Genomic DNA, 10,993 nt, shown 5'->3' with positions numbered 1-10,993 from the left:
GACTGCCCGGGGTGAAATTACCTCAGCACTGCAGCACGAGCACTTTTACTGCCAAAATCTGAACCACGCTTGTGGTGCATGTGTAAAGGAGCAGGGTAACACCTTTCAGGCTTACATGAAACAAAATATTAAATTATCTGAAGTTAATTTGCTGCCTGTTTCCCATCAGCGAGTGATTATAGACTATAAAATTCAACACTTGAAGCCACACACACTCAACACAAACAACAGAAATAAACGCTGCATTTACAGACATTTATTCAGCACTTATGTATTTACACGTATGATTCTGAAATGAACACGAAAAATAAACTTTTCCCATGTGGCTCAAAAACGTTCAAATTAAAAACTGCTCTAATTTAGCTCAACTTTGCACAGTTTGAGAAAACTGAAGAAAAAAACCTGCATATTTACATTGGTAGAACAGTTTAAATGACTTTAACCCATGAAAAGGTCGAGCAGGCAGAGAGTGCAATCTATCATTACACTGTTTACTGCCTCTGAATGCCTAACATGTCATTTTTGTGTGTGTGCTCCTGCATCTCTGACAGCTAGAAATCAGACAGACAACCACAACAGACTAAGAGAACATGGCTACATGTAGGTCATGTAGCACCTTTTTTCTTCCACGTTTGGTCCCAAATGCCAAATGAATCCATCAATAAAGTCTTTACCATTAAACAACATTTCCTTTACCACAAAAATGTGGTTCTCTAAAGTCAGCTGCAGGTGGCCTTGTTGGGCTTTATTTATACAAACAAAAAATACACAGAGTTGTGTAGAAGAGACTCACAGTGCGCGCTCAAAACTAAAATTCACTTTAGATCAATCACAGTTGTGTATGTGGTGCGAGAATGGGGAACAGGAGACCTCTTAACCAAACATTTCTTCTTCTTCTTTTCTAAACCATCATCTCTAGATGACAGAATTTGGGACGAGGTTATGCCCCTTTTTTATTTATCCTCTTAAAACAGGACGGAAGTGAAGTAAAAATGTTCTACCACTATTGTTTTATGCTAATTGGCACAGTTATGTCTCTTTATAACATTAAATACCATCACCTCATAGTTGCCAAGATAGAGCAGTTAGATGGAAAACCAGATTAGGGTTGCAATGAAAGGCAGGTGATGGAGTAAAGCTAAGAAAGCAGTGAATAGTCTGGTGCCCCCGAAGCAGAGCTCTGGGCAAAAGTGAGGAAAGCTCTCTCCCCCAGAAAGATCCAGTGAAGCACATAGACTGGTAAACTTCAACCTCAGTCTCTTAAAAAAAAGAGATCTTCATGCTAAAGGCATATTTTTAGACCATTTTAAAATGAATGGCATATCTATGATCCATTTAGCATTTTACTCGAAACCTCCAACAATAAAGAAGGTACACAAAGAGCTGGATCCATTGCTACGCTCAGGGCATAGCTGCTGTAATTTAATAAACCAGCAAAGGTTGGAAACAGCTTTTTTTTTTATGCAGAGCAGATGTTGTAGGGTGTGTACCCCAGCAGGAACTCTCCAACACCCACAAAGTACACAACCTGTGCAATGCCAAAGAGCGGGGCTATGACAAGGGCCCGGCAAGTAGCTCCCTTGAGGAAAGCTCCAGGACCCTCTTTTCTCAGGATCTTCCTGCAATTAACAAGACAAGCCCAGAATTAGTCTTTGATTTATGCTATCGAGGCCAAGCCAAGCAGAATGTTTGTTGGTGTGGCTGAGAATCCAAAGCTATGATTTAAGCTATGTTTACCTGATACAGTCCACCACGCCACTGTAGGTTTCTTCATTAGTTCCTTTTCTGAGTGACTGGAGCCTTGTTTTGACAACTGCATGAGACAGAAAATTAGAAATTATGCAAATAATATAATTAAAATGATGTTTTTCTTTAAAATGTCACTTTACTTCCTAGTGCACCAAATTAGTCTCTCACCATCACAAGGACTGACAGCCACAGCGGCGATGGATCCAGCCAAGCAGCCAGACAGAAAGGACCAATAGAAAGGGACGGATGGGTCGTCAGATGAATGCTGGCCAAGCTGGTGCACATGTGCAAAAAGAGGAAAGTACACAACAGAGAACGGGATGTCCCTGAAAAGATAAAATACAAACAAACATGTTTGGATTGATAGACAGAAAGATGTAAAACTGGTTAATTAAGCACATGTGATATGGCAATACATTTGCACATCTCACCTCATCAATGTGGCCCCAAGACCCCTGTATAGTCCTGTAACACCCTTGGTCCTCAGCAGCTCTCTGGTGATCTGTATGGCAGAAGTTCGCATGGCTTGAGGCCCAGGGACGGTGTTATAGGAACGGCTAAGAACTGCGCTGGTCCTGCCCATCTTCAGAGTTGTTACAACAGCGGGCATCACTCTCTGCTGGGCAGCTGGCAGAAACAGGAAATCTAAGTGTTTGTTTTAGAGCTGAAACACCCCCAAACACCAGTTTTGTTTGGGGGGTTTTGCAAATGATTTGCAGATGTAGATGGTTTTACCTATCCTGCCTGCATCCTGCAGCTGGATCTTGAGCATCTCCATGGGTGTGGTGACAATGACCTGGCACATCCCCGCACAGCATCCCGCCAACATCTCCTTGAACACTGTCAACTTACCACTAAGGACCCAAACACGTAGATTAGATAAAAAATAAATAAATAAGAATGACACTGGATGTTAATATGTTCTTAATTAAGTGCTACTCACCCATCTTTGCTCAACATGTGGCGAAAGAAATCATTAGCAGCTAGTTTGATGGCTTTCTCTGGGGTTACCAGGGTTAGATTTACTGCAGCACCTGCAACAACAAACCTGCTTGTGACAAACTTCCTCCTAATGAAGCAAAAGTGCAGACTTGCTGAAACATATTAACTCATCAGCCTGACAGCACATTTTCCAGTGCAGGAAAACAGGAGTATAAAAACTATCCTGATTGTAGGAATGTGCAAAGCAAAACGGAAATGTTTAGCAACAGAACAAAATAGCCTGCCACTAAGCTACCGTGACACACAACTGACTGCATTTTTCGCTGCCTTGCACTAAACCATTAATGGGCCAGTTTACTCAGGCTTTGATCCAACACTGAATGTGACTCAGCATCTGTGCGTCTTATTAAATTACCCAGTCTGGTTGTATTGGTTCCACTAATTTCAAATAAGGTCAGGCAATTAAAATATGTCATAGATCTCTTTGCCTTTACATATATCTGCCAATGTAGGTAATGGCAGTTCTTGCAAAACTAGATAAAGGACTTTGGGGCAAACAATCACTTATAAAAATTGCAAGTATGGACAAGTATTACCTCTGTACATGCCAAAGTAGCCTTCAGATTTAACTGTCTTCACTAGGCAGTCCATCCTGATGAGAAACAAAGAGAAACATTCAGTGTTATGTGTTATCATTCAGTGTAGCAGAATGGTGCAATTACAACATAAGTGTCACTGAAACATAATGATGACACAGCAACAAGAACAAGAACTTGCACAGTAGAAACAATAATGTATTAACATGCATTTTTTAAGAAGAAGAAGCACTGGATTATGAAGATACAAATTATACTAGTGTTGTCTCAAACTATCAGTGAGTTAACATTTGGCAGGTGCCGGTCTTACATGTTCTTGTAGATTTGCTGCCCACTGCGCTGGTTCTGCAAGCGCGTCTTGGCCAAGTCGATTGGGAACACACAGGTGACTCCTACCATGCCTGCAATCCCTCCATTGATCAGTTTGGCTGGTAGACTGTACAAAGGCAAGTCGCAACAGACAAGGACATAACAATCATTCTTTTTCCCACCATTTCTGCAGTTACACAAAGAAGGGCGTTGACAGGCGAGGCGAGAAAACCTGCTCAAGCTAAGCTGAAGTAATATGAAAGCAACTCATTATGCTTCTTGGTGTGTGACCCATACTAGTGTATCTCTTTGTAGAAGCTATAGAAAATAACTTGTTGACAAAGTAAAGCAAACAACTCACATATAACTGTAATAAAGTGCTACACATCGGCACAAGAGCAAAAAACAGGTGGCAAATTCTGTGTTTATTGTATAAAACTATTGGATTGACAAAAAAAAAACAATTAGAACATGCCTCGTTCCTATTATCTCATCTAACTTGGTGCACAGGTCCATACCTTATCTGTTGTTGCTGGGCCATGGCTCTTGAATTTGGTGAGTGCAGAAGTTGTTTTAGCACAGAGGGAGAGCAGGCTGAGAGTCCCTGAGAGACACTGAGCAAGGCAAGAGCAGAAATAAGCTCAAGGTGGTATATATAGAGGAAAGTCCGGCCCTGCAGAGACAAGGATAAATTTGACTCTCCACCCACTGCATTACCAGCCAAGTTAAAATCAGGGTCAGTTACCCACCAACACCAAAGCACAATCCTAATATCCAAATAGTTTTCAAGGCAGGCATACACCCATCTGCAGTGTGTCATTTCAGATGAATCCAGCTCTTGTCTCGAGGCGTCTTGATTGCAAACATGCACTCATACAATGGATAAAATCATAAATTAAAAAACAAACAGCTACTGCGTCTCATAATAACGTGTGATCTGAATTAGAAAGTTAACTACATCTGCTCTGCCTAATTACAAAAGCCTTACAGTTTTTTGCTTTTTGGTTGTTGTTTTTTTAACCCGTCCTGCAACTTTTTCCCCGGGTTGTTAAATTTATTTAGATGTGAAAGATATAGTAAAACATCGGAGCTGTATTCGAAAGAATCGCGGTTACTTACCGAAAAGAGCTGGGACAGCACGCCTTAAAATAAAGGTAAAGACTTTAACGCTGCTTCATATCCACCGGTCATTGTCTTCGGTTAATAAATTAATGAATGAGTAGAAAGAGGAAGGAGACAAGCTACAGCTAGGTGCACCTCAGACCTGACTTGGGAACCAATAAAAATTGATTCTCTAAAAACTGGGCGGGACAAACAGACCATGATGCAACATTTATAACCGTTTCTCTCAGACATGTGAATCAGCCGAGTAATCCTGATATCTCTGATATGGTTCGTGCTGGCTCATAGCAGGAACCCATTTCCTGGAACCATCATTCTTGCTATTGTTAGGTATTGTACTGGGTCTGTTCATGTTCCATTTTATTTACGTCCCAAATTATCGCCACCCAACCCCCTAAGCTAAGCAGTAACCAAATTAGCCTTTTTTTTATTTAATTTATTTGTTTATTTGTTTATTTCAATGTATTTATTGTAATTTCACACTTTTAGTCATACATGCTAAGACAAAAAAATCACAACTGTGTTGCATGAACAGACTGTTTTATTGCAATATCAGATGCATAATAAACTAGAGAACAGAACATGAGATGCACTACAATAACATCAACACACACAAACACGTAGTCATTTTCATTAATAGCTGAATCACTTCCGTGCAAGCGCGCTGCTGCTCGTATTGGAATATTGTGAGATTTCCACAGCAGACTGGTTCTGTTTCTTCACACTGTCAAGCGTCGTGAAGCACTGATCATAAGGGATACGGCTGGTCCGGACGCAACGGTGTGTGCGTGTGTCACAGCGCCTACAGCTGCAGCAGTGGGCTGCGGGATAATACAGCTGTGGGTTGACATCCTTGGGACAACCAGGAATATGGGCAGCCCGGTACGCCAAGGAAAGAGGAACACAGCTACGCTGGATCAAGAAAGTCCTCCCAAATCGTCCCCTCAAATTAGTGTCCTGGAAATGAGGAAACAAGGCTGATGACGACAATATTCAATGAGAACAGAACAAGATGCCATTAAGATTTTTATATGATTAATATGTGACAAATCCGCAGAATGTGTTACAGTTTGATATGTCATCATTACCTTCATCATATTTATTGTTGTCTCAAATATTCTCATAATGTCCATCATACAGTTTGCTTAACCTTTACATCATTGAGTTTCCATGAAAAGTGTAGCTGTGTGCAGAAGTTGTCACCTGGGTGTAACAAAAGCCACTGCAGATGGTAGTGTTGATGGCCACACACTGGGTGCAGTCTTGCTTCTCAATCCATAAAGTGTAATTCTTCAGCATACAGGTATACACCACACCAACCATCAGCACACACAACAGCAAGGATTTCAATGCAAACAGAGGCATGCTGAATCTGTAAACACATATGAATGTACGGACAATTGAAGATACATGCAAGAAAACAAAATAAACAGATGCAATCAGAACACTATCAATGCAACGTTTGCTTAGTTTCACGCAAACCTAAACTGAAGAGAAAACAAACTGTGACATATAACCTTAGTGATATCTTGAAACTACAGAAGTGTCAGTTCATTGCAGAATCTGTTATGATGAGACGAGTTTGGTTCCCTCCTGTTCCCCTGGAAGTATCTGAAACTATAAAGGATGCCCATCCGCTTTTATGGAAACCTTAATCCACCCTGAGTGCCCCAGTAGACTTTAGTATACATCATTATTCCAATAATCGTGTCAATATCACTGCAGGTTGAAAATGCTGCCACAACATCTGTGCAAACCACAAACAACAAGTTATGCAACTCCAGCCCCGACCCTCAAACGTGTATGGCTGGGCAAAACTGATCCATGTGACTGATTCCACACGTTTTAGGTCGTGAGACGCGAAAGAGTCAAAGAATATTCCTCAAACTCAGTGTCCGTTTAAAGGTGCATTCAAACTTGTGTCAGTAAAACACATTGTAAGCTCCTCATTTAGCAGAGTGAACGCTCACTCGTTGTACTTAATGATAATAATGTTTGAGCAAACAAATCATTTATAAAATGTGGAACTAGAGAAACAGATTCCTCTGCCTTTATGTTAAAAACAATTAAAGAAAAGTATAAAAGTTCCAAATAGTAATCAAATGGAGACAAAATCAGAAATAATCTCATTTTACATTTTCAGTGGAGATTATTTTACTTATGAATTCTGCTGTAAGTGTAACTGCTAATATTGGTTTGGCCTGGCTGATGCTGGGTCAGCCTGTGTCCTACAAGTAAGGTAAAAAGGGTATAGCCTCTTTAGCTAAGCCATTAATGCTCCCATAATTCCCATCTGTTCTTAATAGAGGTGGCCATGTGCCCTCAGATTTTTCCTCACTAAATGTTGTAAATAAACACATTCAGCCAACAGAGAGGCCTTTAAATCTGCAGGCATTTTAAAGAACTGCACATGTATAAATTTCAAAATTCTTCACAACTTCATTAACTTCATTTTTCTCTTAGTTTAGCTCTTTTTTCTTACGTATTCTTTTTTTTTTTCTGACTTGTAAATAATTTCCCCCAGGGATCAATAAAGTATTCTGATTCTGATTCTGATTCTGATTTAATTTTATTCAAGACTCAACTTTACATAATAAACGAGATATAAAAATTTAAATGAAAAATATGCAATTTTGTGTATAATTATAAACATCAGAGAAACCCCCAAATGCAGCTTCTTTTTCTTACAGGTTAAATCTCTCAACAGTAAATGTATTTCTAACTTTGATTAGATTAAGCTCCATTTTTCTGATGATAAACCATATAAAATCCACCCTGAAACACATTAACTACGGTTTTATTAAATTATTCATCTTACACTCACCATGCAGTCTGACAACTAAAACTTCTTTATTCTTGCGGCCTGGTCCCTGATGTTGTCACTTTGTTTTCGCTCTACATTTAACATGACGGTCGCAGTTATATACTGCAGCCATCAGATAATTACAGCAAACTGGGTCGTGGACGGTTCACCAATTATCTGTGCTGACACACATCCCGCTTTTTTGAGACCAGCGGATTATTATTTGTAGGAGGTATGAGAGACGAGAGCAATCAAACTGATTCATATCTCTCTCCAGACATTACTGTGTCAGTTTAATACTACACGGTACATATTCTGATTAGTGAAGATCAGGGTTAACTTACTTAAGTAGCAATATTAATTACATAAATATTTACATTTTTGACTACTTGCAATAATCCTTCCATAGTATATGGAACTGGCACACAAAGCTACTATTTCATTTAGAAAAAAAAAAACAGGTTTGCACACTTTCAAGTAGCACGCAGAAAAATCAGACAGCATGCATGTTAAACAATTTAAAATATTTGATACTTACAGGTTAACCTGTAGGTTACAATGGGAATCTTAAAGATGTTTTGAGATTTAGCAGATGCTGCTGGGCTGGTTTGCTGTTCTGTGGTTAACTGCAATAGTCAGTCACACAGATAGAAGGATCCAGAACTCATCTTGGAGTAGGCCAACTCAATAGACATCATTTCATTTGCCTCCTGTTCAACCCACTCTGTGAATGTGTTATCACCGTGGCATCACCAGATGATGTTCTAGGTTTAACTCTGTGGCTCTGTGTTTCAAGATCATGCGGGCAACACTTCGTGTTCCAATAAGGCTAAAAAGTGGGGCAGAAACATGAACTGGTTTTTTTTGGGGGCAAAACTGAAGCTGTGCACCAAGGACAGTAGGACACAATATGACCAAGGAGTTGTTTTCTGAAAGTTTAGTTAAGTGGTTACATGTTAAACAAAAAAGCAGTATTTTTTTTCCTAAGCTTTATTTTCATTTTTAAATTAGAATACAAACAAAAACAAACAAACAAACAAACAAAGCAAAAAAACTAACAGAAAACTCACAACTATGGGACAGAGCAAGTATCAACAAATAACCACAACATGGCAGGCCATTGTGACCACAGGAGCACTCCCAGGTGCACACTCCTGTATCTTTGCCTTTCAAGGATAACCTCAGACATCCGAAAACCAAACACAGAAAATACAGGCATAATAATAATAATAATAATAATAATAATAACATTGATAATTACAGAATTTTTAAAAAAAAACAAACAAACAAACAAAAAACAAAGAACTCAAAAAAAACAAAGTGAGCAAAACAAAAAACACATCATGTGAACCCCTCCCACCCTCCCCCCACCCCTTTACCCCTGTATGGCTCTCAACCTCATCACATTCGTGTATCCAGACAGCCCATATTTACACCTATCTATAGAAACTCTCATGCACAGGAATCAACACCCCCCACGATAAAACTGCAGCATTCAGGAAATCGAGTCAGGAGGGCCTAACCGGGGATCAACTCAAGGCAGACCCAGGGGGATTTGCGTCATCTCTATGATCTGTTAGGTCCAAAGACGGTCGTACTGACTGGAAGGGGCCCCAAATTTTTTCAAAGGCTCCATATTTCCTTTTTACACTATGCGATATCTTCTCAGGTGTGCAGTAGGACGCTAGCTCATTAATCCAGTGTCTCAATGTTGGAGAATTTTCAGATTTCCAATGTAGCAGAATACATTTTTTCACTGCAGTACTCGCAAGTAAAATAAAATATTTCCTATGATAATTCACATTAATAGAACCTGTGTCACCTAGAATCCATAGTTTTGGGTCCAGTTCGATTTGGATCCCCATTACCCTTGAAAGTATTTCAATGGCCCGTCTCCAGAACTCTTCTATCACTGGGCAATTCCACAGATGATGTTCTAGGTTTAACTCTGTGGCTCTGTGTTTCAAGATCGTGCGGGCAACACTTCGTGTTCCAATAAGGCTAAAAAGTGGGGCAGAAACATGAACTGGTTTTGTTTGGGGGCAAAACTGAAGCTGTGCACCAAGGACAGTAGGACACAATATGACCAAGGAGTTGTTTTCTGAAAGTTTAGTTAAGTGGTTACATGTTAAACAAAAAAGCAGTATTAAATAAAGATCCACAGTAAACACTTTACATACAGGTGCATCATCCGTAAAGACACAAGTGTTCCATTTGAAAATGCATTTATTTTTGTATGATAACTTGCACATGTAAGCAGTATTTGAGAATGCAGACGTTACCATATGCAGACTCTGATATCGTGAGGGGTCATAAAAAACAATATTTTGAATATGAATATTTCCTACAACTCTGCATTTCATGTGAGATGCATATTTATGATTTGCATTCACAATGTTGTCTTATGCGTGTGCCACAGTCCAAAAAAGTCTACTGTCATCAAGAGGACATAAATGACCCTCAAGTCACATGATCCTTGATGGTTCAATATTTGTGCAAAACGTGGGGGGAGAGTAGTCTGAATTGGGTTGTGGAGATCTGCCCCAACTCATTCATCGCACTCAATCGCCAGCCGCGAGCGCTTCCAAGTCATCAGAGAGATACATCCACCTGCCAACCGGCTTCTCCTGCTACACCTGCTCTCACTGACCCATACTTTCTGTTCACTCGCTCACCCGGATTCAGGTGATGCCCTGCAAGGGCAACGATTGGCTCCTCTCTCAGACCTTCCCTAAGGTGATTGGTAGAGTGACAAGCACTCGGCACGTGACCTCTTCAATGAGCTTCCTCCCACGGATTAGCACGTGCTGCACACCAGGTATAACTGCGGTCAAAAAGGCGCGTGGAATCTTTATCACGGTTTGTTGCGTTGACGAGTATTTTGGGAGGGTTAGAATTTGAACTATCCCAGAGGGAAAACATAATTCACAAATATGTTTAGATTGTTTTTAATTTTATTTTAATTAATTTAAATAAAAGAAGGTACTGAACGCCCCGTTGCATTCTGGGCCGTTCAGTACACGCCTTTCACTGCGATTATTGTTATTTCGATCAAGAAGACTTTTTAAAATGTATTTTATAGCGCAGAGAAAAAACTTATAAGCAGGAAAACTTCAGCTAATGTGTGAGTACAACCTGTTGGTTGTTTTTAGTGTTGTTAGTGACTTTATAGGAAACCTTTGTCAAGATAAGGAATTTAACAAATAACATTTCAGCCAATGCTTTCAGAAGATCTGATGTTTGCTCCATTATGAAGTTGTTGCAATCACGACTACATCGCTGAAATCGGCTACAACAGAAGACGAGCAGCCAAACCCAGACGTGTATATAAAGCTGTGATTGTATCCAAACACTAGATGGCAGGCAAACACAGTATCAGATTTGTCTTCTCAGCTGTGAGGGGACTCGTGTGTTCCTGCATCTTGTGATTTTATCAGCTTGTTTAACTCTCCCCCACGAGCAGCTGTAAGGT

The 10,993-nt window shown here is 39.9% G+C and overlaps 2 protein-coding genes and 1 non-coding gene across 4 annotated transcripts; all 3 read right to left on the bottom strand.

The window, feature by feature from the left end:
• Positions 1-241: 241 nt before the first annotated feature.
• Positions 242-4,881, bottom strand: LOC146363692 (mitochondrial glutamate carrier 1-like). Of its 2 annotated transcripts, none has more exons than XM_084917360.1 (10): positions 4,716-4,881; positions 4,115-4,269; positions 3,598-3,723; positions 3,288-3,343; positions 2,693-2,783; positions 2,485-2,603; positions 2,181-2,376; positions 1,918-2,075; positions 1,738-1,813; positions 242-1,619 (listed from the first exon to the last, which is right to left on the bottom strand). In XM_084917360.1, the coding sequence occupies exons 2-10, from the start codon at positions 4,135-4,137 to the stop codon at positions 1,460-1,462; spliced, it is 1,005 nt and encodes a 334-aa protein (XP_084773486.1). In that variant the 5' UTR covers positions 4,138-4,269; positions 4,716-4,881; the 3' UTR covers positions 242-1,459. The 2 variants fall into 2 exon arrangements, with proteins under 2 accessions (XP_084773486.1, XP_084773485.1); XM_084917359.1 differs by having other exon boundaries at positions 4,115-4,210.
• A 401-nt stretch (positions 4,882-5,282) lies between these two features.
• On the bottom strand, positions 5,283-8,259 carry LOC146363691 (thyrotropin subunit beta-like). Its single transcript, XM_084918004.1, has 3 exons — positions 8,060-8,259; positions 5,922-6,090; positions 5,283-5,675 (listed from the first exon to the last, which is right to left on the bottom strand). Exons 2-3 carry the CDS (start codon positions 6,081-6,083, stop codon positions 5,364-5,366), a joined length of 474 nt encoding a protein of 157 aa, XP_084774130.1. The 5' UTR covers positions 6,084-6,090; positions 8,060-8,259; the 3' UTR covers positions 5,283-5,363.
• A 1,764-nt stretch (positions 8,260-10,023) lies between these two features.
• LOC146363690 (Nuclear RNase P) lies at positions 10,024-10,315 on the bottom strand. Its single transcript, XR_014799117.1, has one exon.
• Positions 10,316-10,993: the final 678 nt, after the last annotated feature.

This window comes from Perissodus microlepis, chromosome 20 (assembly GCF_051167445.1).
Source record: "Perissodus microlepis isolate ML-2025 ecotype Zambia chromosome 20, ASM5116744v1, whole genome shotgun sequence".
NCBI lineage: Eukaryota > Metazoa > Chordata > Actinopteri > Cichliformes > Cichlidae > Perissodus > Perissodus microlepis.
The sequence above is the reverse complement of the archived record's forward strand: the minus strand, read 5'-3'. Positions and strand labels throughout refer to the sequence as shown.

Excerpts from the sequence above, each read along its gene's own strand:
- LOC146363692 (XM_084917360.1), bottom strand. The coding sequence starts at position 4,137 with ATGGCCCAGCAACAACAGATAAG. Across the intron at positions 3,724-4,114 it reads GCCCAGCAACAACAGATAAG|TCTACCAGCCAAACTGATCA; the intron begins GTATGGACCTGT and ends GCCTTTGTACAG. Across the intron at positions 1,620-1,737 it reads GGCGTGGTGGACTGTATCAG|GAAGATCCTGAGAAAAGAGG; the intron begins GTAAACATAGCT and ends TGTTAATTGCAG.
- LOC146363691 (XM_084918004.1), bottom strand. The coding sequence starts at position 6,083 with ATGCCTCTGTTTGCATTGAAATCCTTGCTGTTGTGTGTGCTGATGGTT. Across the intron at positions 5,676-5,921 it reads GTGGCTTTTGTTACACCCAG|GACACTAATTTGAGGGGACG; the intron begins GTGACAACTTCT and ends CCTCATTTCCAG.